The sequence below is a fragment of the Penicillium hispanicum genome (genome assembly GCF_028827665.1).
Source record: "Penicillium hispanicum strain IBT 35686 chromosome Unknown utg000006l_segment0_segment0, whole genome shotgun sequence".
In the NCBI taxonomy this organism is placed as follows: domain Eukaryota; kingdom Fungi; phylum Ascomycota; class Eurotiomycetes; order Eurotiales; family Aspergillaceae; genus Penicillium; species Penicillium hispanicum.
Window position 1 is genome coordinate 847,574 of NW_026623198.1, and position 27,444 is coordinate 875,017.

The window sequence follows — 27,444 nt, forward strand, 5'->3', positions numbered from 1 at the left end:
CCTAGCCCTCACGCGGAGAGCCAAGGGGTGCCATACCTGCATCATGCTAACCTGGGAGCGTCAGACACAGTGCCAATAATTGGACAGCTTTCAGATCGTATACTTGCTGCGATTCCCATACACTTGTCGCATCTCTTCCGTCCATCGTGGGACAATATTATATGCAAATGGAATATCTCTTCTTTTTCACATCCCGTATTTGAAGTTTTTCCTGAAGAGGAAAGATATCGCTCTAAAGTAGATCGAGTCTACGCAGAACTGACTCATCCGTACTAAGTAAGATCTATGTGACTTTGGAATCAGGCGTTATTTGAATTGTCTTCATCACTGCTCATAAACGTGATCTTCGGAAGCAGTGAAGAATGTGAGACAACGACTTGCACTTCACCCCTCTAGAGTCTCCCATCATCGAGTCGATTCGCAGCTAAAATATCAAGCTCAAACTAGCATGCTCTATAAGCAGCCGACAACCACACTTTCGGCAGTTTCTCGATCATTCATCATTCATCCTCTTCACATCCTCTAAACTCGCGAAGCTTGTCCAAAGCAATTCGGGCGTAAAGATCACCGCAATAGGAAATACAGCGTGTTGGTAATTCCACTATAATTTGCGCTGATGAAAAGCGATCGACTTGATCAGTGGGATGTCCCCGGTGTTCTTGTTTAGTTACCTACCACCCCCGCTTCACTGTATCGTTCCAGATCCTACCCTGGCTGTTAAGCCCGTCACTTGGAGACCGGATTCAAGAACAAAAATTAAACAGGAAATAGGAATCGATGGCCTCTGGGGTCCCAAGGCAATCCTGCTCTTCATCTCTGTGTTTGCGGCTGCTATTCCCAACGCTGTGGTGTTGTAAGTTCTCGAGCGGAGGATTTCGCTGTTCAGTGTTGGCTGACGAGAGGTACAATGTATGGAATACATGAAGACACTTGTAAAGGGCCACAGATGAGAGGGCTGCTTGAGCACTTGGTCAAGATAGGAGGGTTTACATTGACAAGAATGGTCTTCAGCTGGTGGTCGATCGTTGTATTATCCACGTCCGCAGGACGTAATCGCTAAGTTACAGACAGGTGTCACATGTATAGTTCGCATATGCACAAGGAAAACCAGGAGTTGACAGACGAGGGCCACAATCCACCATACAATAATCGCGACAAACGGCCAGCGCGCGTATCAAGAGATGTGCCAGCAAATCAAACATTAAGGGGGAGGGGTATAGCAACGTTGCTTCCGAAGAAATAAAACAAACAGAATGCCAATTCAAAGAATTGGGAGGGCAGAGTTTTGTGCAAAAAGAGATGGAAAGGGAGCCGTTAGAGGACCGGCGCGGTAGGGTCGGGATGCCGTAGAGAATTGAACAAGTACTCCGGGGGTAGGCGCTGCATGTCGCTGGGTCGATCCGTGCCAAAGGTTTGCGGCGCGGCAGTGTAGCCCTGGCGACGGCGCTGAATCTTGTTCATGATCACACCGGCGGCAACGATCAGGAAGACGCAGCCCAGCGCACAACAGAAAGCGACCAGAACCACGATGCCATTGGAGTGGTGGTTTGCTGGTTCAAAATTAGCGATATCCAATCAGAAAGAGCCACTGCTTGATCGACTTACATTTGCTGGAGTACGGGTTCTTGTTCTCTGAGAACAGCTGCGACATACTACCGGGTTGGCCATTGGCTTTGGACGACAAGATAAACGGAGTGATCGCACTACCGTTGTATAGCGCAGCGGAGGCATTGCCAAAATCAGGGATGATGAGTTGTCCCATAATCAAAAGCGTCTGGTCATTGTTCAGAAGGGAAACCGATGAATGGTCCTTGTTGATGGGGAGAATCTCCATGCCACGAATGATAGTGCCCTTGGAGAAGAGACTACCAGGCGACTTGAAGTTGGAACCATCGTAATTCAACAGATAAGTGGAGCCATTGGTCGAAGTGCCCGCGATCCAAAATTCAGAGAGATCCTTACTAGCGGGTGTGAATGCAGTAAGTGTCCCCGGAATGTCAGATTGAGAGGCCCCGGAAAGCGCGGTCCAAGCCTTAGATTTCACATCGAAGGTAGCGACAACGCTCTTGTTGCCCCCAATATCAAGGTCTCCGGCGGCATACAATGTCGAAGAGCTAGCCCAGTTGAGCGCTAAGACATTGCCGCTAATGGTCACGCCAGGCCAGCTCCATGAATTGTCGGTGGGATCCAGAGCGCAGACGGCTTTGCAAGGGAGCGCGCCAGCCGAGTCAAAGTTACCACCGACGTAGACGTGGGCTGATCCAGGTCGAAGGGCCATAGAGTTGACGGTGACATTGGACCCATGGAGTGCCCAAGGCTGGTTCTCCACAAAATGGTTGTTGGACAAGTCATATGCAACGACACCGTTAACACTGTCGCCACCGATAGTTCCAGTGATGTTTCCACCAGCATAAAGAGTATTGTTGTGCACGATCATTGAGATGACAGTAGAGTTGCTGTCCAAGCCGGAAGGAAGACCAAAAATAGAGTTAGTCCCATTCAAGAAAGCAACGTTCTCGATGGTCGACCCGTTGCTGCTCGTGGTACTGAATTGGCCACCAACAATAGTAAGGTTGCGGTTTGACTCGGTGTCATAGACACCAGTGACCAACCCAACACTCGACCCAGTACTGTTCAGGTTCATGGACAGAGGAATAAGGTTCAAGTCGCCATCTTTGTTGTTCTGCAGGGACACTGCATCGGAAACGGAATACCCATCAGTGGCAAGACTACCAGCGAGGATGGAGGTATTGTTCACAGTGGCGACTGCGGACAGCTGACCAGCAAATTCCATCTGGGTAACATTGAGGCTCTGCAGCCAGGTTTTATTTGAGGGGACCCAGACGGCAAAGCCAGGAACAGACACAGCAGAGGCACCGCCAAAAGCGCGAATCTGGTTGAAATCACCACTCACGGCAATGGTGGTCTCGTTAACTGCCGATGACACATTCAACTCGAGCGGGTAAATGGTATTAACGGGACCATTCAGTCCTGCACCCAAGGCCGACCACTTCTTCGAAGCAAAGGAGTAAGACGCTACATGGTAGAGATCTCCATTACCACCGTCGGAAGTGTCAGTGAACTTGCCTCCAACATACAAGTAATCATCGAGGGTGGCGGTCGCCAATACTCCGTCGTTCAGACCACCATCAGGCATAGCAGTCGCATTTCCGTCGGTGATGGACATGATGTTGTGCATCTTGTTCGTCGAGAAGTTACCCGCAACATAGATCACGTCATCATGCTCCGCCAAACTCATGATGGTAGCATCGTGGTTGAGCGAGGTGCCGGCCTTGTTGACTTCTGACTTGTCGAGATTGGTGGTTGTTTTAGAAGTCGGGTCATAGTCGTACAGTCCATTCAGATCTCCCGATCCGGTGGTTGAGTTGGACAACAAATTGAAACGAACGCTGGACGCGACCACGGTGACGTCGCCTTGACCAGAGACGGGCCGAAGGGTAACACTGGGGCGGAAGGAATTGCTGCTAGCATCGACGTAGCCAGAATATATGGTGTCGTACTTGTCATCATTGTTGGTCTGGTAAATAGTTGATGGGGATGGCTGCGAAGAATCGGAGCCAGTGGCAAGGGTAGCCGTGACATTGACCATGCCGCGGGAAGAACAAGAATTGTCCTGAGTACATCCGGGCGTGTAAAGCAGAACGGTATAATTGCCAGATTCCTTCACGTCGGGTTCGAAGACAACGGAGGTTTCCGCGTCAGTTGAGTCTGTCACCTGCGCAGCCAGGTAGCCATACTCGACAGTCCAGGGGCCGGTTTGGGTTGATTTAGAGGGATGTTTGATGCCTGCGCAAGTGGGCTCATTATACTTATCCACTGCGTAGGCGAGAATCTGGTCCTGGAACACCTCGATGCCATTCAGGCCGGCTCCTTGTCCGTACCAGTCCAGAATCTCGATTTGGAATCCCTCCATTCCAACGGGGTTCACAAGCGTGAACTCACGGTACTTCTCATTAGTGCTATCCGAGAGTGGACAAGACGCATCGCAGTTGACCTTGTTGCCCGACTCATCGGTATAGGTCATGTTCATGATGCCGTCATCCGGAAGGGCACGAAACAAGAAGCTCTTCGTACCCCGTCCGTCCAAGTGGGTGTTGTACAGGCGAATCTTGGTCGGGTTGAAGTCAAATCCAAGGTAGGCACGCCAATATCCAGGTGCATAATCGTGAAGCAGGTAGGTCTTGCCCTCTGCTGCTTCGCCACTTGTCGAACAGACGATATTCCGAGGGTCATCATAGCCGCTCGTGGACGATGCGGCGTCGGATGTAATGGTTGCGTTCTGTAGATTCAAGACCTGCATATCTTTTGACGAGGTGGTCGTGTTTCCCAGGCCGTCAAATGATCCACCGAAGATAATGTGACCATTGTCCGCTTTGAAAATTGCGTTGACCGGTCCATTGACGCCGTCGAAAGAGAGATCGGTGAATCCGTTGTCGGGGGACCATGCGACAGCATTTGAGGAGTTGTCGTGAGTGAACGACCCACCGACATACACGCGGTTGGTGTCCTGGTCGCACAACACGGCGGACACGGAGCCCTCGAGGCCAGGCAGGGCCGTGACCTTGCTGGAGTTCGGGTTGAAGAGAGCAGCGCCAGTTGATTCTACCCCTCCAAGTTTAGTGAAGTTACCACCGACAAATATCCCAGCGAAAGTCCCGTCCTTCTTCGTGAAGGAGCACATGGCCTGGATCTGCGCGTCGGCGGAGGAAAGGTTCGTCAGAATGCCATTTGGCAGTGGGGTCAGGATAGAGGAGGCGCCAGTATTCTGGGTGACCTCTGACTGGCCCTTGTATTCGTAGAGAGAGACGCCATGGAAATCACCGGTGATCGTCACCCGGCCCAGCGAGGACAAGTCGAAATCGGGGACCGAGACAGCGTCGAACGTCAAGGCGTGTGCGGCGGGCACAATAGAGAGAAGCGTCGATAAGCCAGCCGCCGCGGGCCCAAACAATGAAGAAACCCTCATTGTTCTGGGGGCGACGACAGGCAGAAGTGGTGAAGAGACTCCAATGAAGATAACAAGTGAGTGTGGGAAGACAAAAGGGTTTCAGGCAGCAAAAAGGAGGCGCAACGCGTCGAACGAAAGGAAGGTAAGGAATGTGGCATGGAATATTCTAAAAATTGCAAAAGAATGTGGGATGCATGTCGAGGCCGACAGTGCAGCGAACAGCGAAGAACGAATGACTGGAGTGATCCAAGGTTGGAGAATGGGAATGGAGGACGCACCAGGGGGGAGAAGGTCGACGAAGAGAAATGAAACGACAATACCCAAAATACACGGAATACGGACTCACAATACACGGCCCAAGCCACTCTTGTTTCGCGCGGTCCAGGGGAACGACGGGACATTCGCCAATCAGCGCTCGGAATTTCGGGCTGTGGGTCTGCCGGCCCGTGGGTGATGCTATCATTTTGTCAGTTCTTGCTGGGGGCTGCGCATTCTGCGACGAGCCTATTTAGTTATCAGTGAGAAGGTCTATGACACGCTATAGCATAACCGCGAAAATATCAAAGATCTTCCTGATGTTCATACCTTCGTGCCCCCGAAAGCCCTCATTGCAATTACGTCGGGACGGCTCCGTTGAATGAGGATCTACATGGTAACCTCCCAAATTGGGGCTGTGTTTAACCGTGAAGTTTCGACATCCCTACAACTATATATGTACATAGACAATAACAAATAATTATAAAAGTACCTACACCTCTTTATACCGACATCATCCATAATCTGACCATCCCTATAGCTACACTCGGCCTATCGCCCAGTGTTTCCAATTCCTTTTCCAAATCCTTCATGACCATTAGCCCCGATGCCAAGTGGGCCGAAACGAACTGTCGCAATACATGATCCAGCCCCGCGCCCAATGCCGCTTAATTATAGAACCTAAGGACCACAACGCCCACTGTATACGTATACACAGTTGCGCACATAGTCTTCCGAGGACACCGGTGTGTCCACTTGGTAGGAATAGGCCTGCTGGAGATCTTCCAAAGCTGCTGAGCACATCGGCCTATGATGGCTTGATAGTTAGTCTCTGCAGGTACATATCATGCCCTTGCTCCGAGGCTGTGCATCTACACCAGGCGACAGCAATTGTATTCCATGAAGTTGTGAAGATACACAGTTACGGCGTACATTCGTCTTATCTCGCTGTCAAGATCTTCCACTGGTTCGTCTCACCTGTTTGTCTGTAGTCTGCAGCTCACATTGAAATTCACAGTCGGACTCGCCTCGGCCTGACTCAGAGCGTCATGATGAGATCAGGCCATCGTAGGCTTTGGAGCCAAATAATTTACTTCACTCGACCCACAGAATTTAGAAATATTGCTTGGATTTCGCTTCCAATATCTCTGTTTCTATCGTATTGTCAGTATTATAAGGTGACAGAAGAGAACGACTATACTTTGTCCTTGGGAGGAGTTTTCCAGGTCCGAAGTCTCAGTCAAGGCTATAATACCTAGGCACATATGAGGAAATAATCATTTATTCCATGTGCTTATTCTTGAATGCAATTGCTTTGAGAGCTCGAGTATGACACAAACGAATTCATTTGTTTCTAGTTATAGTATGCAGAAGACTATTTTATACATCTTTGGGTTGTCTTACCTATGGTCGCTAGGCGCTTGGCTATATATCAGGAGATTGCAGGCCATAATAGCACAGTAGACATATCTAGCTACTGGATCTGAAATGGTCAGGCACTTTTTCAACTGAGTATCAATACGCCTATGAAAAGGAAATCTGAAGACTCCTACTTTCCAATGATATTCGAAGGTTAATAGGTGACAATTATCTTGATATATATATCTACACTGAGAGGACTACAGAGTTCTTTTCTCCAAAGCTAAAACTGTGTAGTGTGATATTACACATACCCCAGCATGTCCTTCTTATTGAAATTTCACTTAATCAGCTCGCTCTTAACTCGCACGGGCAAACAACCTTGGAGCTGATGGACAAACGCAGCCCGGTCGGGTCAGTTCCTCAGGCACCAGCCTAAACCCCAACGGGCGGAAGTGGCCTCCCTGCGGCGCGCGACAACGCGAACTCCGAGAAATCTGAGAGCTATCAAATCCTCCTCCCGCCATTATTCGCCCCCCAGATTCTGTGTCTCTTTTAGTTGCATCCTCGTGAAATCTTCATCTTCAACTAAACTCACTTGATACAGACGACTTAGTTTTGAGAGCTTCTCCACCATGTGAGCTTTTGGTGTGCCATGCGCACAGCGGGCGACTGAGTGCTGACCACCTTTACAGGGAGAGCTTCGACAACATCCACCTGGACCTCTCGAAGCAGGCCGGAAAATGCAAGCTGGCTGAAAGTGGCCTGGGATGGCGTCCCTCTGGCGGTGGCGATACCTTCACTCTCGACAGCAGCAACATCGGCGCCGCGCAGTGGAGCCGCGCCGCCAAGGGTTTCGAGCTGAAGATTCTGTCGCGGACATCGGGCGTGATCCAACTGGATGGGTTCGACCAAGAGGTATGTACACTGGTGCCACGTGGTCTGCGATGGGTTGACTGACATCGCACGTCGCTAGGACTTCGAACGCTTGACCAAGGCATTCAAAATCTGGTACGGCATCAACGTCGAGAACCGTGAACATGCCCTGCGAGGATGGAACTGGGGCAAAGCAGACTTTACCAAGGCCGAGCTGTCCTTCAATGTCCAGAACAGACCCGCTTTCGAAGTCCCCTACTCCGAAATCTCCAATACCAACCTGGCTGGAAAGAATGAGGTGGCGGTGGAATTCGCGCTATCTGCTACGGATGGGAATAATGCAAACGGACAACCCGCAGGGAGCACGCAGAACCGCGGCCGGAAAGCTGCCGCTGGGCCAGATGAGCTGGTTGAGATGCGGTTCTACATCCCTGGCACCGCCGTGAAGAAGGAGAAGGGCGAGGATGCCGAGGGCGAAGAAGAGAATGAAGAAGAGGCGGAGGAGCAGAATGCGGCAAATCTCTTCTATGAAACACTCATGGATAAGGCCGAGATTGGAGACGTGGCTGGCGATACTTTTGCCACCTTCCTAGATGTCCTCCATCTTACACCCAGGTCCGCTACACCCTTTCTCTACTTCCTTGGGTCTGCTACTGACCATTTCACAGAGGTCGTTTCGACATCGACATGTACGAATCATCCTTCCGCTTACGCGGCAAGACCTACGACTACAAGATTCAATATTCTGCCATCAAGAAGTTCTTTTTGCTCCCGAAGAATGACGATACTCACACCCTCATTGTTTTGGGTCTGGATCCTCCTTTGCGTCAGGGCCAGACTCGGTACCCGTTCCTGGTTATGCAGCTGAAGTTGGACGAGGAGATCAGTCTTGAGCTGAACATGACCGAGTCAGTCCTTTGCATCCAAACTGAGACCTCATATGCTAATGAGATTCCAGGGAGCTCCTACAAAACCAATACAAGGATAAGTTGCAACCACACTACGAGGAGCCGATCCACCAAGTGGTGACCAAGATCTTCCGTGGCCTGTCTGGCAAGAAGGTGATCATGCCATCCAAGGACTTTGTCAGCCACCACGGCCACCACGGCGTCAAGTGCTCCATCAAGGCCAATGAGGGTCTGCTTTATTTCTTGGACAAGAGCCTTATCTTTGTTCCCAAGCCAGCCACCTACGTGCAGATGGAGAACGTGGCCGTAGTCACCATGTCGCGTGTCGGCGGTGCCGTGTCGGCTAGCCGGACGTTCGATATTACTGTCACTCTGAAGGGCGGCCTGGGCGAGCACCAGTTTAGCAACATTAACCGGTAAGATGCCGAGTTCTCATTCCTTTGACCAGAACTTCACTTTACTGACCATCGACTCAGTGAGGAGCAACAACCCCTGGAAGACTTCTTCAAGGCCAAGGGCATCCGCATCAAGAACGAAATGTCCGAGGACTCGTCTACACTCCTCAAGGCGGCCCTTGACAATGACGAGCTGATGGGATCGAGCGATGAGGATGGTGGACGGGCCGACCGGGGCTCCGCGGATGAGGACGAGGAGTCCGTTGACGAGGACTTCAACGCCTCGTCCGACTCAGACGTTGCTGAGGAGTACGATTCGGCACACGATAGCAGTGGCAGTGGCAGCGATGCCGAGATGGGCGATGCCTCCGACGACGATGCGGATGCTGGATCCGACCAGGAAGAACAGTCACGGCCCAAGAAGAAGAGCAAGGTCGGCAAATAGATGTACAGCTAGTAGTTTTCTTTTTCTTTTCTGGGGTCACCCACCCGGTGGTGTCCTTGTCTAATGAAATACTTGGGTTCCATGGTTTTTCCAACCCCGCTTGATATCCCACGGGTTTGATTATCTAGTGTGTTACAGAGGAATCGCGTGATTGCACGGGAATTATCAATTGCCATTGGGGCATCGCGGAATGCACGTATCTCGCGAAGTAAATAGTAGAGATAGCAAGTTGGAAGTAGAAATATAACAGCAAAATCATAATCTTAACGGCTCCACTCCCCCGGGCCCACGTGATCCCCCGTAGCCCCTGATTCCAGAGCCGTTTGGACTTCAATGCTCGCGGATGCGGGAATGGGTGATTTTGCATCGTTAGCATTGGACATGCCAATGATAGTATCGGTGGCTGCGCGGTTCAATGGAAAGCCACTCAACTCCCGGCGTCGATGGATCAATTGGCTCTGCTTGACGGAGACACTGTGTATACTCCCGTAGCGACCCATAGTCCCGCATTCCGCGCCGAAAAAACAACCAGTAGCAAATGCTCCTGAGGGGATGAAAAGGCCATGCAGCTGCAGGCCAAAGAGGAATGTGCGGTGTCGCCTCCGACCAGCCTCAGAAGTGAGGTGTTAAGCTGTCCTGGACGTGTTTAGGCGTAAGTGTTGAGGTGTTCCGTACGAGACGATCCAAACCCACTCCAGAATAGCCCGACCTCGCCCCCCCTTTCTTTCCCAGACTGGCAGTGCTCTCTTCCTCCCTCTCCATCTCTCTTTCCCTTCTCTTTTGTCTTTCCTCCAGCTTCTCGCCCGCAGGTCATTCCTCCGTCGTTCGCTTCTGCCTGGTGTGTCTCGCTGCTCTTCCCCCCCTTTTTTTTCTTCGTGCCCCCCGGAGCTTTTGTAGGTATGGAGAGACCCGTGTCCCTGGCATTTTCAGATCATCCCCAAATTTTTTTCCTTTGCCTGTCGCAATTGGAAACCCCACTCTGTTGGGGACGCTGAAGCTGACGAGATCCTCCATATTCAGGGGAACTTTTTGAGCCGCCTTCCTATTCCCCCCCCCTAGACACCTTTCGCCCTCCCAAGACTTGTCGCCATGTGTAAGCTGTTCCTCCCGTGACGACATGGTCATCTCCCGCGTTCAGGGGAATCATCCAATACCAGCCCTCTTCAGAACCGACCGCTGATGGATTCTATAGCTTCGCCGCCTGCGAATGGTTCCCCCGTCGTGTCTCGCAACTCGCCTACGCCTAGCGGCGGCAAGGAGTCGCCTTTCGTCGAGCGCAGCAACCCCATGGGCTCCGGCAATGCCCAGACGGTTACCTCCCGCGACCCCAAGGCCGTTGCCCTGGCCGCCACTGACATGAAGAACGTGGTTCGCCGCAAGCTCACCGGCTACGTCGGTTTTGCGAACCTGCCCAACCAGTGGCACCGCAAGAGTGTCCGCAAGGGTTTCAACTTCAATGTTATGGTTGTCGGTACGTAACCATTGCGCCTCAGTTGCAAGGCGAGCGGCTACTAAGCATATGCCCTACAGGTGAATCCGGCCTGGGAAAGTCGACCCTTGTCAACACCCTGTTTAACACCTCCCTCTACCCTCCGAAGGAGCGTACCGGCCCCAATGCCGACATCATCCCCAAGACCGTGTCGATCCAGTCCACCAGCGCCGATATTGAGGAGAACGGTGTCCGTCTCCGACTGACCGTGGTTGACACTCCTGGCTTCGGTGACTTTGTTAACAATGACGACTCCTGGCGCCCTATTGTCGAGAACATCGAGTCGCGTTTTGATACCTACCTGGAGGCCGAGAACAAGGTCAACCGCAGCAACATCATCGACAACCGCATCCACGCCTGCGTCTACTTCATCCAGCCTACCGGCCACTCTCTGAAGCCCCTGGACATTGAAGTCATGCGCCGTCTCCACACCAAGGTTAACCTCATTCCCGTCATCGCCAAGGCTGATACCCTGACCGACGAGGAGGTTGCCTTGTTCAAGCAACGTGTAGGTTTCCCGGGGAGAGTCATTTTCGTATATTATCTACTGGAACTCTTTTCTGACTGATGATTCTTCTCTTTGCTATCAGATCCTTGCCGATATCCAGCACCACTCTATTCAGATCTTCGAGGGTCCCCGCTACGAGCTTGATGACGAGGAGACCATTGCGGAGAACCAGGAGATCATGTCCAAGGTGCCGTTTGCCGTGGTTGGTGCCAACTCGGAGGTCTCTGCCGCCGATGGCCGTCGCGTGCGTGGCCGTAGCTACCCTTGGGGTATCATCGAGGTCGACAACGAGGAGCACTGCGACTTCGTCAAGCTGCGCCAGATGCTGATCCGTACCCACATGGAGGAGCTCAAGGAGCACACCAACAACTTCCTGTACGAGAACTACCGCTCGGACAAGCTCACCCTGATGGGTGTTGCCCAGGACCCAAGCGTGTTCAAGGAGGTCAACCCTGCTGTCAAGCAGGAGGAGGAGCGTGCGCTGCACGAACAGAAGCTTTCGAAGATGGAAGTCGAAATGAAGATGGTCTTCCAACAGAAGGTCTCCGAAAAGGAGAGCAAGCTCAAGCAGAGCGAAGACGAACTCTATGCCCGACATCGCGAGATGAAAGATCAGCTCGACCGGCAGCGCCAGGAGTTGGAGGAAAAGAAATCCCGCCTCGAGAGCGGACGCCCGCTCGAAGAAAAAGGCAAGCGCAAGGGCTTTTCGCTCCGCTAAGATTCCCACGTCTGCCGTTGACGGCCGCTGAACATCACTACTCCCGCTCCCTGACCCGTGTCATTTTTTCCTTGCTCTCACTCCACACACTCTCTTACCCTCATAACGCACTGCCTCTTTCTTATTTTCCACTGGATGGGCCCACGCATCGCAAAAAGAATGGTTTTGATAATACGATCCGCGGGGGTCGCCTGAAGACCTTTTTCGCTTCTTGTGATGTACTTTTTGCTACGCCATATCTTGTTCTTGCCCGCTTTCTGTGTGCCTTATTACCCGCTCATTTTCTCGTTAATTTTTCCTAGTCGTGGGGCATTCGGTTTTTTTGGCCGTCTGTCCATGTGTTAGTCAATTGCAGCGCTTCGGCATTTCCTTAGTCTTAGAGTGGTGATTCTGTAGACAGGTACTGGAATCTAGCCTGGGCCCTTTTGTTTGCCTTGCTGTAGTATCCGGCGTGTTGGGACTGCAGCCTGCCTTGCATCTAAAAATACAGACACCGGCCCTTCTCCAGGGTGCTCCCCTCCCCCGTGAACTGCTGGCCATTATTTGCACGTCGGTGCATACTGCGGGTCGACCTTCGAACCCCTTGGGGATTATATGCAATAACATTGAGGAATCAAGTCAGCAAGCGGGCTGTGCATTTTTAGTCCATGGACGGTAGATGTTCGCAACACTAGTCAACTATATGTGCAGCTGGGTGCTCATTACTCCCCAGGTCAATCCCTTGAAATATTATGCTAGACATATGCTCTGGCTATATGAAACATGGACTGACCTTTAGAAACCTTCTCAAACCAGTCTATCTCATAAAATCCCACGAGGCTGGGCAAAAGTATTCAAGAAGCAACTTTGTCTCTTCAGAGATATGCTAGTGTACACCGGTACCAGGGGGCTAACGGCGCCCCCCGGACCCCCAGCCGTAGGGGGGATGCACCGTAGAATGTATGCGGAGCGAAGCGCTTAATCCGCGGTGTTAAATGATTAATTGATGTAAATTTATGTAAAGATACTGGATAATGCTGGCTAATGATGCTTTCTGGCGAGTACGCCCCGCAGATTGGGCGGAATAACAACATAGACTTCTCCTTGATTCTAATTGGTCGGGTCCCCTCCTATCCTGACAGTGAGCAAAAAGCGGCAAGGTCTGAGCACTAAAATGGAAGTGGAAAGCCAAGAAGTGGCAGAGGAAATCCGCTACATGGGTACCGTTCCAATGCGGTGGTTCTTACATAAGCTGTAGTTAACTAACTAGTTAAATTTGGACATGACTAAACTTCCTGTTTGGGATGAACGTAGTGTGGGATGTCAAAGGAAGAGTGAACATAGCAAACCCTTGCAGTAAGAGTAAGAAGATCCCTATACCTTTCATTCAAGTCCTCGACAGCCCGCACCAGCCCATCCCCGGCAGTTAGCGAGGGCGGAGCCAGGCACGGAAATTCCGATTACAATACCATGGATGTGCTCCTCCACCGAAAACAATTTTGAACCCAACAACACCCCTCCCTCGTTTAAGTGTCCCTCCCTTCCACGCTCTGAAAAGGGACTCCGGCTGGTCGAAGATGGAAGAACAGGTGAGTCTACTATATCATGTTCTTGTTTCAGCCCTACAAAAAAAAGAGACCATGACTCCTCCCCCCACGCCACCGATCCAGCCCCTCCCCTCCGAGAGGTCTTCCGAGTCCGCACGGAACATTAACATGTCCACCCCCAGGTAGCAAATGCCATTGAGATCGCCTGGAATCCGTCCTCCGACCAAGCCCTGAAGTCGCAAGCCTTCGACTACCTCAATCAGCTCCGCTCCGACCCCTCTGGATGGCAAGTCTGCCTCGCTCTTTTCACTCAAACCCCACAACAGCCTGAGGTCGTACGACATGTGAGCTTGGAGATCGTCAATAGTGCCGCCCAGGCGGGCTTGGTCGACTTGGGTTCTCTTGGGATTGTGAAGGATGGCCTGCTGGCATATCTACGGCAGGTCTACGGGCCCGACGGCACTGCCGCACCCGATGCACCTTACATCCAGAACAAAATAGCCCAGACCGTGACTTTCCTCTTCTCAGCACTTTATGCCAACGGTTGGGAGACTTGCATTGATGATCTCTTGAGTCTCACCTATAAGTCCCCCGCCAGCACCACCCGTGACAACCCGCTCGGAATTGTTTTCTACTTGCGTGTGGTGAATTCTATTCATGAAGAGATTGGTGATGTGCTGGTTTCTCGATCCCGAGGGGAGCAGGATAAGGCGAACACACTGAAGGATTTGATTCGTCAAAGGGATATGCAGAAGATTGCTAGTTCATGGCAAGAAATCTTGTCGGGATGGCGAGACAGCGACGACATGGTCGTGGAGATGTGCCTGAAGGCGGTTGGCAGCTGGGTTAGCTGGATTGACATTGGTCTTGTTGTGAACCAGACAATGTTGGATCTGCTGTTCCAGCAGCTCGGACGGGCCGAAAAGCAAGAGTTACGGGAGGGTGAGCAGCGAGTCCGCGATGCAGCCATTGATGTCTTTACAGAGATCATCGGCAAGAAAATGAAGCCCGCAGACAAGATCGAAATGATTGTTTTCCTCAATCTCGATTCAATCATCACCCAACTGTCAAACAGCCCGCCCTTACGCGAGAACCGATTCACCTTCAAGTACGACACTGACCTGGCAGAGACTGTGGCCAAGCTGGTGAACATCACAGTCATGGATATCGTGCGTGTGCTGGAGACCGACACCGGCCCGGTCAAAGAGAAGGCGGACAATCTTTTGCAGGTCTTTCTGCCCCATATCTTGCGATACTTCTCAGACGAATACGACGAAGTCTGCTCGACCGTTATTCCCTGCGTCAATGACATGCTCACGTACTTCCGAAAGCTGTCCAAGTCGAACCCGACCTTCGAGGAACGTAACAAGGCGATTCTACTGCCAGTCTTGAAAGCAATCATTGCAAAGATGCGCTACGATGAGACCTCCAACTGGGGCGACGAAGATGAGCAAACAGATGAAGCTGAGTTCCAAGAGCTTCGCAAGAGACTGGGTGTACTGCAGCAAATTATAGCATCCGCAGATGAGCAGCTTTACATCGACGCCATTTCAGAGTTAGTAGGAACCACATTCGAGAACCTGCGCGTGTCTGGAGGACAGATTGATTGGCGCGACTTGGATCTGGCCCTCCACGAGATGTTCTTGTTTGGCGACCTGGCCGTCAAGGGTGGTGGTATTTACCAGAAGAACGCACCCACTGGCCCTGCGGCAGTCCGGCTCATTGAGATGATGCTCCGGGTGGTCGAGTCTGGTATGCTTTCCAACGAGACTCATCTCGGACTGAACTGACTGATTATTACAGATATCCGATCCTTCACCCACCCCGCGACACAACTTCAGTATATGGAAATCTGTGTGCGCTATAGCACCTTCTTTCCTCACCACGGGCACCTCATTCCCGGTGTCCTGGAGAGTTTCCTTCAGCTTGTCCACCACCCAGTTCGAAAAGTGAAGACACGCTCCTGGTACCTGTTCCAACGCCTGGTGAAGCAACTTCGGGCGTTTATCGGAAATGTGGCCCAGAATGTTGTCGAGGCTTTGGGTGACTTGTTGGTCATTCAAGCAGAGTTACCTTCAGAGGGTGAAGATGGGGATGAGATGTCTTCCGAGGACCATGAGGGATCCGCAGATGCTGTTTTCAACAGCCAGCTATACCTTTTTGAAGCAGTTGGGATTATCTGTTCGACTTCCGGAGTGCCTGTCGATAAACAGGTTCTTTACGCCCAGTCGGTCTTGAATCCGATCTTCGCGGATATGGAACGCAATTTGGAAGCGGCCAAATCCAATGACGAACGGGCACTGCTACAGATTCATCACGATATAATGGCCCTGGGCACTCTCGCCCGAGGCTTTTCCGACTGGATGCCTGGCACCAGCACTCCCGGGAACCTACCGGCTCCCGAGGTCTCAGACGCATTTGGTCAGGTCGCAGAAGCAACTCTGGTTGCCCTAGAGTCCCTCAAGTCATCATTCAATATTCGCACTGCGGCTCGATTTGCTTTCTCACGACTTATCGGTGTCCTCGCCGCTCGCATCCTTCCCCAACTGCCCCGGTGGATCGATGGTCTCTTAACGCAGACCTCGTCTCGTGACGAGATGGCTCTGTTCCTGCGTCTTCTAGACCAGGTCATTTTCGGGTTCAAGGGTGAGATTTACAGCATACTTGATACACTCCTCACCCCGTTCCTGCAGCGTGTGTTCTCGGGAATTGCGGATCCAACGACTGGCACAGACGATGAAATACAGCTGGCTGAGCTCAAGCGAGAATACTTGTACTTCCTGCTGGCGGTGTTGAACAATGATTTGGGGGCTGTGATCATCAGCGAGAGTGCGTTCCTTCCTTTTTGGCTGGTTCCACGTTCAATGCTAACACTAGACTAGGGAACCAACCTCTGTTTGAAACCGTTATCACTACCATCGAGCATTTCGCCAAGGATATCGAGGACTTCACCACCGCCAAGATGGCATTCTCCGTTTTGTCCAAGATGGGCACCTCTTGGGGTGGGCCGGACATTGCTCCAGGCACTACCAACGGTGCCCCGGTGGCTCAGACGGCACTCCCGGGCTTTGGCGGATTTATGATCACGCGATTTTCGCCCCTGTGTTGGGCACTTCCCACGACCCCTTCATTCAACTCCAAAGATGCACAGGCCAAACAAGTTCTCGCCGAGGCAGGCGGCCTGCAGCGTACCATCTACTGCAAGACGGGCATGGAGTATGCAGAGTACCTACGAAACAGCGAATTGCCCGGAATAGGCATGGGCGCCGACCTCATTGAAGAATTCTTGACGGCTTTAAGCCAGCTGGACATGAAGGGTTTCCGGCAATTCTTCCCGTCATTCATCCAACGATTGAGCGCATGAGCAACGCCCCTCGACGACCTTTCTTTGTTCCTTCTGCTTTTTAGATTCCCCCTCGCAAATTTCCCTTTTTTTAACCGAGATCAGGGTGAAAACCGTCCCCGTGCCGGCGTGTGATGTGATTTCTGTCTCTGGGCTGTGACTCATGCCATCTATCTTCATCTGCCATGGATACCATCTCTGCCTAACATTGTTTAAAAAGAACATTGAAAAGCCAACCATTGGATAAACGCTAGGAAGCAAAAAAGTGTTACCCTCTCAAAACTCGACTACATAGCGTTGATCACGTACATCTCACTATGGTGCATTCGCATCGCTTCGTGGGCGTTCTTTTGTGTCCCTGTTATAACCTGCCGTCGGCGTTTTTCCCTTCGCCATAGGTAGTTTACGAATAAACTGATTTCTCCATGTCCTTGTCCCAAAGAAAAGGCTAGGACAGCTCCTTTTATACATACTCAATCACACTCATGTTCTGTGGGTTCCCTTCTAGATTCAAGGACTGGGAGGTCATGGATATGAAAAACCAAGGCATACAAGACATGTCATTAGGGACAAGCTGAAATATTCTATAAAATCCCCTGTGCATTTGTATTCATTCAAATCATCGATTTCACGGTCTGTTGCTGACTTGAGCAAGAAATCACCCATATCAGAATCCGTTTCATTTAGTTATTCATGTCAATTCCATCTTCCCTTTCCAATAGGAAAGACAATATGGAGACAAGGAGATCACACACTATTTCTTGTTGAGCCAATACGCCGCATGTTCTACATGCTCTTCGGCGAAGGAAGCCATGAAGTAGTACGAGTGATCATAGTCCTCCTGGTAGCGGAGCTTCCATCCAGTCGCGCCGGCTTCCGTGGCGGCAGCCGAAAAATTCTCAGGAAGGAGTTGGCCCTGTTTGTAGAAGTTGTCGCCCGTGCCCTGGAGACGTCAGAGAAAGAAAAAGTAGCCCGCGGCAGCCATCGATGCAGAAGAAAGAGAACGAAGGAAATAAAGAGTGTTGACATACCACATCAATTAGCATCTTGAGATCCTTACCCTTCCACTTCTTGACTAACTCAGTAGCGTCGTGCTCCTTCCACTTGTCCTGCTGGTCTTCCCCAAAGTAACCCTTGAAGGCCTTTTGTCCCCACGGGCAGTTGATTGGGTTACTGATCGGCGCGAAGGCGGAAACAGACTTGTACTTGTCGGGGTTTCGGAGGAACTAATGCAAATCAATAGACTGGATGGAGACACCGGGTATATTTCACAACACGCAAGAAACGCAGGAAGAGAAAGGGGGGAGGATAAACCAACCAGAGTGAGAGCACCGTGTCCACCCATACTGTGGCCAGTAATACTAACGCGGCTGGAGTCCAGCTGCGGGAAAGCAGCAAAGACGGTCTGTGGCAGCTCCTCGGTAATGTAGCTGTACATGTTGTAACCAGTATTATAAGGGGCCTTAGTAGCATCGACGTAGAAGCCGGCGCCGGTACCGAAGTCATAAGCCTCATTTTCACCCTCAATGTTCAGTCCGCCTGGATGATATTAACATTGCCCCAGATGGTTTCTCGGTATGAACAGGACGGCGACGACATACGTGGGCTGGTGTCAGGGTAGAGCACGGCAATGCCTTTATCGCTAGCTCCCTTCTGAAAGAAACCCTTCTCAGAGCAATTCTCGGCAGTGCATGTTAGACCCGACAAGTAGATCAACACGGGGATCTTCTCCTTGATTGTTTTCTCCGAAGGCAGGTAGAGATTGAAGCTCATCTCGCATTTGGTGGTGGTGGCATTGTGGCTTAGCTTGAGCAGCTTGCCGCCGAACGAAGCAATGGTAGCCTTGGTGGTGACGGACATGACGGATGAGATGTAAGAAACACGTAGCGTCGCACCAGGAAAGAAGATAAAATAGGAGTTGACGTTTGAGCGCGGGGTTTTTGTCCCGCATGAGGGGAAAGCTCCACTTGCGGATTCTGGGCTTGCCGCTTTAACGGTTCTCTCTATGGCGATGTCATCGTGAAACGAATCCATTGCATTTCAGAAAGCACCGAGGAAGTGAAAGGCGCTACAGGCTTTCTACAAAGCTGAAAGATCTTAGTGTCAGAGCATTCTTCAAGATCTGCCTATCTGTCTGCTGATGACGTGGTCAATTCCTTGAATTGCAAGTAGATTTCTACGTAAACTTGAGTCTCCTCACTATCACTATTGACCAGTATAGTATGATCATCTCATGGATTCATATTAAGCATGTATTCGCTAAAAGCTTTCTGGTCTATCAGACCTAGTGTATACTATTCTGCTTGGTCCACCCTCCACAAATGAGGGTCTTGTCAGCACGATCAATTCGCTTCGGAGATACTTGGACACGTATTCCTTATCAAACAACCTCACAATATCTGCCGGCCTGACACTTTGGGAAGGATCGCTAGCTTTGGATCCTGGCTTCAAACCTACTCTAGGAACCACTTCGGACCACCCTACCAATTCCAATGCCATTGTGGTTTAGTGCCCTCCAGAGACATATTAAGTCAGCCATATATTCCACACGATCAATTCATGATCGCGAGAGAATGTTTGAGATCGAGACGTTCGAGTCAAACTAGGAATGTAGTCGATGACTGCTAAAAGCGGCAAGACTTCCAGAACAGGCAAAAGTTTCCGGCCGGATGAAGTCAACAAGGTTGGAGAAGCGAATCCTGTTGTTACCCACAGTGGAGAAGACTACATGCAGTTGTGTGTGAAAGCGAAAGCAATATCCTTGGCAGGAGAAGCAGGTTGATAAGAAAGAATATATGTACAGCATAAAATAAAGCGGGTTATCATGAAAACCAATCCATCACATCCAATGATCATCCCAAAAACACCGGAACTCCATAAACAACGGGTGCAGCCCCGTTCAGATACTTCAATACACATGAATTCCGAGCTCCTGCGACTGCCGTGTCCAAACCAGCACCGTCAGCATGAGCGCGAGACTTGTTCTTTGTCCCAAGTAGACCCCAGGTATCGAATGTGGACGTTGCGAATCGATCAATGTCTTTATCGGTGACGTCCCACAAGGTCGCGACGAGCGCCGGGCTGCCTGCATGAAGGTAATTCATGGGCGTACCATAGGGTTCATATTCACCCGCCTCGGTCAAGGTACCACTGCTACAGCCCATGAGGAAGGCGACGCCACACTTGGTCATTCGCTTGATGGTGCGACCGCGAATATACTGGGCGCCACTGCCATGGCCGAAGTACAGAAACAAGTCTTTCGTTTCGAGAGAAGTCCGGAACTCGTCTTCTGTAGGCTCACGATTGATCACTCCCTTCCAAGTCTTCAATCCTGAGAGGTCTTCTTCGAATGTTGCTTGTGTTGTACGCAAATCGCCCGTCGGGTTGAGAATGAAAGCGCCCGAGGCACGATCCACGACAGCACCGGGCCGAGGAAGGCGAAATTGTAGCACTCGGTCGCGGAGACATGCTAGAGAGGGAACACGGCAAACAGGGAACCCTTGGAGACACGGAAGAGACTCCCATGGGAAGAGATGCAATGCTTTGTCGAGCACCAGAACAGTGTGCTTTGGAGATCGGGATGTAAGCTCTTCCTGTGTGGCCTCGTGGTAGGCTCGCAGAGCGTCGAGCGTGTGAACAACCATCATATCGAAGTCGATCTCATCGTACGCATTGCGTTCACCCTGGAACTGCAGAATGTCCACCACAAAGTAGAGCAGGTCCATCAAGATGTCCTCTGGCTCCTCCTGCTGTTCAAGGTCACGTAGTCCGATAAACAGCTCCATCACGTTCTGATGAAGGGTCAGCCGAGGTGAGGAAGCCTTGCCACCCTTTTGTCGAGAGGGAAGATGTTCGTCGAGAATTCCCTGGAAAGCACTGGCAAATCGGGCCAGAGCAGTGCTGTCTCGCGAGAGCGGGGAGAAAATGCCTCGGAAACCTCCAAACCAGACATTTTCTATGTTTTGAAGAAGGCTCTCCAGTCGACGGTCAAGTGCCTTGCGAGTCTTCCACCATTCCTTCTTCGATGCCTTGTTCGTTTGGGCCTTAGCAGCATGTGCGCTCTGGTTCGCCAATTTGATGAGCTCTTGCATCTCCTCTCTGCCATCCTCAAAAGTAAACTGTTCCTCTTCGTCGTCATCCGAGTTTCCTCTTCGAAGAGGCAATCGGAGGAGGAATGGAGATCGGTTCTTCTGCAGCCGCGATACCACGAACTCGGTCCTATCCGCACTCAGGGACAAGGAAAGAACATTCCAGTTATCTGGCAGGATATCAACGTAATTTTCGGTGAATTTGGTACAGATGTCTTGATCCACCTCACCATGTGAGAGTGAAGAAGTTGGCCAGAGTAGTGGATCACCAAAGTCCGCTAGTTGTCGGTCAAAGTCAATGGCCATGCGTTCTCGGAAAAAAGCACCGACACGCCCAATCTCTGAAGTAACTGTTAGTTAGAGAATCCAAAATGTATAATGCAATCTGAAATTGAGTGATTTACCGTTCATATTCGCGGGTGATTGCGCCCAGGCGGCGGGACCACCGGGAGTAGTGGCATGCGAAAGCATAGAAATCCGACTCATTAAACGAGATGCAGCATGACTTTCAAGAGTAGATCCAAGGACAGTCGCATCGGCGAAGACGCTGGTAAGACAATCGCATGCCTTGGAAAGCATGATTGAGAAATCCTCGCTAGTCTTTTGTGCCTTGGCTCGAGTACCTCTAGTGGCTGCCCTGGGCCTCTTCGCGGCTGAAGGCTTTGCAGATTGTGTACTTGTCTCATCTGTTGCTTTGACCGGGGACTTGAGCGACGGCAATGAGATAGTAGACTCAGGCAGCACACAGTAGACAGCATGGCTTGCAAAATGGCGAATAGCATCAGCAAGAAGATGTTCACTTTCTCCAATCTCCAGTGACACCTTGCTCTCTCGCGCAGTGGAGAATTGTCGAGCCTCAACAAGAGTGCGCGCAGATCGTTCGAAATCGCGAAGTGCGCGTAGACAGTCAGCCTGCTGACAAAAAACGTCACCCTTGAGTCGCAAGAGCGACTTGGACTGGACATCAGGGAGTGGAGTCTTTGGGGTTGAGATGTTCTTGGTGGTACTTGCTGTGACCGAGCTGGTGGCACGGGTGCGTCGACCAGCAGTGGCTGTCGTTGTCGACGGCGTCCGCCGACTGCTTCGCACATGAAGCTTCTCCATCTTTTCCTCCAGAGTCGCGATATTCGGTGTCTCTGAGGGGTCAGTTGTATCGGAGGACATGACAGCTGTGATGAGCTTGTCTGCCTCCTGGAGTAATCGGAGGGCTTTATCGTGTTGATGCTGCACTTTGTACAGGGAAGCGAGGGCCATATGCAGAGAAACAGTCTCAATGCTTGTCTGAATCTGCTTTGATGATTCCGATGCCTCTGCGAGAAGTCCTTGTCCCTCGTCTACATGACCGCCAAGGATCCAGTAGCAACCAAGCTGGGTCTGGGCGGCAATGAGTCGGAAATTTGCATCCAATGTCTTGTCAATCTTCAATGCCTGCTCCCCGTAGTAGATCGCATCTTGGAATAACCCATGATGGGCGGACAACATGGCAAGATTCAATAAGCAGGTATGGTGCGAACCGAGGTGTGGCCAAAATGGCGCTCCCTGGGTATAACTGGTGGAGACATCTGGAGAAGACCCATTCTGAGAGAGATCAAGTTTGGCCATGCCATCAGCGACAGATTCGGCATCAGAGTTCGCGCTTGCAGTCAAGGCCTTGTCTTGTTTTCGCTGGGCCAACTTCTCAACCTTGACCCAAATCCGGCAGTTGAGTCTCACAGATAGCTTAGCAAAGTAGAGAGCGCGCGTCATTGACCCTTGCGCTGTAGCCAGTCGCGACTGAACAAATGCAGCATCTGCAACCACTCTCTCCCAAGACATCTTCGATAGCACTGATAGATTGCTTAGCTCGTCCGACTCTTGGGTCTTCTCATAGAGTACTTTCGCTGCGGAAAGGGTAGCAGCAGCTTTGTCAACCTCTCCGATTTCAAGAAGATATTCTACTCGAGCCAACTTGTATGAGATCGTTGCCAGAGAAGAGACCTTATGCCGAGTAAAATATTGTTCACCACGCGTGAGAAGTTCCCCTGCCTTGTGACTATGACCGAGTCGACAGTGTTGCAACACCAGACGAGAGAGAATCATAATCGCGTCCGATAGGCTTCCAGACTGTTGGAGTTCGGCAGCATGAAGAATCAACTGTAAAGAATGAAGTTGGGCTTTCCAAAGACCGTGGATCTCTGTATAGTCGACCAAAGCCTTCAATTGGAGAACCCAATAATCGGTGTCGCTGATACAAAGAAGCAAAGAGTTCCAGTCAGAGCACTGTCGGACTATTAATGACCAGGAGGCAAGGGTAGTATCCAAATCACTTGACTCAATTTTTCCTTGATGGAAGCCAATTATGATGCGCAATGAGTTTGTGATGTGCGTGGCGAACGGGGTCAACTCTGTGTCATGCCCGACGTTGGTTTCACACCGCAGTGATGCTAAACCGCCTCCAATGAGCCTTTCGCTGAGATTTGGGTCGAGGGCAGTGGGATATTCTAGAAGAAATCGAAGGACTGAAAGGATCGTTCGTTGGTAGCGAACGGGGAAAAGGTCCAGAGTATAAATGTTGAGGAGACTGGATACCACTGGACTAAATATCGAACGAAAATCATCTTCGCTGGAACAATATCCATGGAGATCAGCCAGCAGGCCTAACTGCCACTCGAGCAAAATGCCCCTCTGTTGGGGTTCCAGATTGGCGTCATCGTAAATGGTGGACGACTTGGATCCCTTTCCACGTAGCTTGACTTTCAGCAGAGCCGAAAGAACGCGGTTAAGCATGAATGTAGGGCTCTGGGAATCCTGATTCGCCAAGCCAGGTTGGACTCCGGAGCTGCTTTTAGCCATTTGCTCCAGAATACCAGAGCCGATATACTCTGCAATTGACTGCCGAAATGCTTGTTCCGAGTCACTATACATACTGCCATCCAGGTGTAGATGAGCAATTCTCTCGAATTTCAAAGCAGCAAAGGCGGTAGCTCGGTGAGATGATGTGCAGCTGGACAGCAGGTGGGCAGACTGCTTGAGAAGAGCTAGTAGCTCGCGGTTGCCTTGTCCAGCCTCTCTTTCTTTGATGTAGCGAGACCAAAATAGATTGGAGAGCTTGACAAGACCCATACTCATGGCCTCGGCGAGCGAGTCATCTGAGCTACCCTCGGTAGCACTTTCAACGGCCGCAAGAAGGCGATGACAATCTGCCAGAATAGGGAGCATGTCGTCCCAAGGTGGCCGTTGAGACATGATCGACAATTTTCCAACGGCCACCGCCGAGTCAACAGCCGCAAATACAATACTTTTGGACATGTTGACGCGAGTCTTGAACAGTTCGAGCTCCTTCTCATCACTGTCTTCTGTCGGTGATCGACCAACATAGCGGCGGAGAAACCTCAAGAAAGCCTGAAGGTATTCCCGGATTTGAGCAGCGACTTGATTCTTCTCATTGTCGTTATCGAATATCTTTGTAATTGCATCTCCGAACCAAGAGAGGGCAAGTTTCTTCAGCCTGGCAGCCTCGACAAGGAGTTCGTCAAGATCAGTTGCGCTGCCCCGAAGCTGTAATCCCAGAGCACTTGTAGCCCCTGACGTAGATTTCAATGCCTCACGTAGCCGACTTTTGGAGGTTTTCAAAGCCTGGAAGTTGACTGAAGCAATCTTGCATCGGACTGTGGCGAGTGAAAGACTCTGGGAGTTAGAAAGCGGAGCAACGGCTTCAGCAAAAAGCTTTAGAGACTCGTCAAAGCATCCAGCATCCAAAGCAAGCTGTCCAAGAATAGTCATGACCTTGGCAGCCGAGTTTTGATCATTTATATCCTGTGGCTTCTTCTTGATATCAACCATGGTAGTCTGAATCCGCGTGATCGTTTTGTAGATCGCCGCAAACTCGACCTTCTCGACCCCTTTGCTCCGGTTAGAGAAACCGCCAAGGTAGCGAATAATGGGATCCGCCATCTCTTTGCTTTCGTTGCACACATGGCCAGCAATTTTCCATCCCAGGCATCGAATCTCAAGGGATAACAATTGAAGCGTTAGGGTGGTGATCGGTTTCAGAGCATCCTTGGAAGCGGAGGATTCATCGGTCGAGGATGGTTTCCCAGAGCAAAGAGAAAGCACCGTATTGGAGAGCAGCTGAAGTTGAAGAGCGGCCTTGTCATTGGTCAAGCCTCCGGACTTCAATGCAGCGATGATAATTTGCGCTGGACTGCTGGGGTCTGACAGCTGCAACAAAGGACACAATTTCTGAATAGTTGACGCTTTCCTTTCGAAGGCTAAAAGTCGCATTGCGTTTGCATGATAGGGAACAAGTAAGCTGTATAGAGACTGGGCGTTCGAGAGGTTGGAAAAGGTGATGAGATCTGACATTCGTTCGCGCCCGGCATCGTCGTCTGGCGCCTCACGGGGCTCTGCTACCTTCCTGCCAGCCTTCTTTGCGTCCAGGTGTTGTTGAATCCGTTTCTTGAGAGAGCGAAGTTCCTTGCAGGCCATCTCATTCAATCCCAGAGAGATCAGCTTTCCGGCCAGTACGCACACACCCTGCTCAAGCTGCATATTCGGATATTCATAACCTCCCTGATCAGTTTTGAGGGCTCGCAAAGTCGCAAGAGCAAGCCTTGCACACTCTGCAGCCGAACTAACTCCCGCATCCACGACCGCAACGTTTGTCCTTCGTGTTGGCTTCGTTTCGCGCGTTGTTTCATTATCGGTTGCGGAGACTTGGCTCTTCCCTGTTGGTGTCTTCGAGGCATCCGTAAGGGTCTTCAAGGAGGTATTGAAGACCTCCGTTGCGAGGACAAGCTTCTCCTGCGGTGCCAACGCGGGTGTATCCTGGTCGACAATTGTGTGCAACGCGGTATCATTGGTTGTGCGCGCCTTGGTCGTCCTAGGGGTTTTTGACCGACTCGGAGGTACCGTGGTGTCTTTCGATGACTTTGCATTCTTCCGTGTAGGCTTCTCCGGGACTTTCGTCGACCCGCGGAGCAGTGTTTGGAGGGACAACAAAGTCGCATCGGAGCAGGTTCTGGTTGACCGGACGGCCTGCCTGACGGATTCGGTCAAGGAGCTTTCCGGAAGAACAGTTACAGCCATCTTGCTGGAACTTGCCGTGCAGCAGGCCTGCAGTCGTCAGTCAGGGCGAATTGAGGCTTTGCAGCTGATATCATCATCGGCCAGACCGGTGCGACGCCAAACGGGCGTGTTGTCGTAGCAACAAAGCGCACTATACCAAATATGGTGTCTAGTGCGTTGGAGCCTCAGGCAGTAAAGACCTCGTCTTTCGTCAATGCTCTCTTTGCGACTTGAAGCGGCAGCCACAAGCACACAACAATGGCCATGGTTTCTAGGTTGAGGCCCGTCGGGCTCGGTCAGCATATTCTCTCCTCTCCAGCAATCTCCAGGATCGCCAACCGTTGTCCTGTGCCCGCTCCACGGTTCTACGCTACTTCCGACTCCCTCCCGAAGATTGCAAATACTTCAGTATGGACGTCAATGATCCCGAGATTTATTCGAAACCGAAAGCCCCGAAAGACGGGCAAGTCAAAGGAATGGAATCCGGCTACTTTCTACATCGTCATGTTCACACTCATTGGCTCGCAAGCGATCCGCATGCTTACACTCAAGAACGGCTATGCGGCATACCGCCGCTCTACGGACGCGAAGATTGAGCTCCTGAAAGAGGTCATTGAGCGTGTGAAAAATGGAGAAAAGGTCGATGTTGAGAAGCTGCTGGGCACAGGGGACGAGACGAAGGAACGTGAATGGGAAGAAGGTGTGTTTCGCCTGTCGCTGAGCCAACATTGATTACCGGCTGACCATTTATTGTGCCCTAGTCTTGCGTGAAATTGAAGCCGAGGATACTTTATGGCAGCAGAGACATTCAAAGGATGCTAAGCAAAAACCCGCCGAGGAAGAGAAGCAGCCAACCGAGGGACCTCAAGAAAGGGATTCGGCAACGGCTGTCAAAGCGAGCGCAGATTCGGATGCCGCGAAGACAACTCCGTCAAAAAAGAAGCTCAACTTCTTCTGAGACAACCTATAACTGGCGGCAGATTTTCCCCAACTCCCATGTTCACTTGGTGGGAGGCATTGGTCTACTAGCGTGTCTGAACTGGATCAGTAGTCACAGTGAAGCCAACTTCAAGGGCGGTCGAGAGACCTCATTGTATTATTGTTGTTCCCTGTTGTGTAGGGACTTGATACCCACCTGTTTATTTCGTCGGACTGCCGACTCGAATATCTTCCTTGTATATACTAAGGTTGTCCCAATCGAGAGCCAAAGTCAGCGATGAATGGTCTCGAGAAATAACTCTTAAGCAGTGATTATATCTGCAGAAATCAGAAGTCCAACATGATAGTCGAGAATCGAACAGAAAAGGCAGAAAAGGCCATTTCTATCTGCTTCAGATGTAGGTACTGTACAGAACTCTTGCCGAGAAAGTAGCAGACAAAGTGCCGTACATGACGATCCGACTCGAAAAAGAGCAGTGCACCGTGTGAGGCATGGTAGACATGCAGGGACCACACATCTATGAGCTCTCTATGCAGGCCCCCATATCCTTCCCTTCCAAATCTATCTGCTGTTGGTACA

At 51.1% G+C, this 27,444-nt stretch overlaps 7 protein-coding genes across 7 annotated transcripts; 4 read left to right on the top strand and 3 right to left on the bottom strand.

Moving 5' to 3' along the window:
* Positions 1-1,314: 1,314 nt before the first annotated feature.
* Positions 1,315-4,987, bottom strand: N7459_006683 (uncharacterized protein; the record flags this gene model as incomplete). The annotated part of the gene is made up of 2 exons (XM_056945851.1): positions 1,315-1,550; positions 1,606-4,987. 2 exons carry the CDS (start codon positions 4,985-4,987, stop codon positions 1,315-1,317), a joined length of 3,618 nt encoding a protein of 1,205 aa, XP_056797850.1.
* Positions 4,988-6,974: 1,987 nt separating this feature from the next.
* On the top strand, positions 6,975-9,207 carry N7459_006684 (FACT complex subunit POB3; the record flags this gene model as incomplete). The annotated part of the gene is made up of 6 exons (XM_056945852.1): positions 6,975-6,997; positions 7,279-7,501; positions 7,560-8,074; positions 8,128-8,371; positions 8,443-8,783; positions 8,844-9,207. 6 exons carry the CDS (start codon positions 6,975-6,977, stop codon positions 9,205-9,207), a joined length of 1,710 nt encoding a protein of 569 aa, XP_056797851.1.
* Positions 9,208-10,296: 1,089 nt separating this feature from the next.
* On the top strand, positions 10,297-11,922 carry aspB (septin AspB; the record flags this gene model as incomplete). The annotated part of the gene is made up of 4 exons (XM_056945853.1): positions 10,297-10,300; positions 10,400-10,678; positions 10,738-11,204; positions 11,287-11,922. The coding sequence occupies 4 exons, from the start codon at positions 10,297-10,299 to the stop codon at positions 11,920-11,922; spliced, it is 1,386 nt and encodes a 461-aa protein (XP_056797852.1).
* A 1,556-nt stretch (positions 11,923-13,478) lies between these two features.
* On the top strand, positions 13,479-16,812 carry N7459_006686 (Ran GTPase-binding protein LOS1; the record flags this gene model as incomplete). Its single annotated transcript, XM_056945854.1, has 4 exons — positions 13,479-13,490; positions 13,631-15,200; positions 15,252-16,277; positions 16,331-16,812. The coding sequence occupies 4 exons, from the start codon at positions 13,479-13,481 to the stop codon at positions 16,810-16,812; spliced, it is 3,090 nt and encodes a 1,029-aa protein (XP_056797853.1).
* A 733-nt stretch (positions 16,813-17,545) lies between these two features.
* Positions 17,546-18,651, bottom strand: N7459_006687 (S-formylglutathione hydrolase; the record flags this gene model as incomplete). Its single annotated transcript, XM_056945855.1, has 4 exons — positions 17,546-17,734; positions 17,823-18,017; positions 18,110-18,330; positions 18,393-18,651. The coding sequence occupies 4 exons, from the start codon at positions 18,649-18,651 to the stop codon at positions 17,546-17,548; spliced, it is 864 nt and encodes a 287-aa protein (XP_056797854.1).
* Positions 18,652-19,643: 992 nt separating this feature from the next.
* Positions 19,644-25,946, bottom strand: N7459_006688 (Peptidase C50 separase; the record flags this gene model as incomplete). Its single annotated transcript, XM_056945856.1, has 2 exons — positions 19,644-21,229; positions 21,284-25,946. 2 exons carry the CDS (start codon positions 25,944-25,946, stop codon positions 19,644-19,646), a joined length of 6,249 nt encoding a protein of 2,082 aa, XP_056797855.1.
* Positions 25,947-26,183: 237 nt separating this feature from the next.
* On the top strand, positions 26,184-26,883 carry N7459_006689 (DUF5321 domain-containing protein; the record flags this gene model as incomplete). Its single annotated transcript, XM_056945857.1, has 2 exons — positions 26,184-26,625; positions 26,687-26,883. The coding sequence occupies 2 exons, from the start codon at positions 26,184-26,186 to the stop codon at positions 26,881-26,883; spliced, it is 639 nt and encodes a 212-aa protein (XP_056797856.1).
* Between the last annotated feature and the right edge of the window lie 561 nt (positions 26,884-27,444).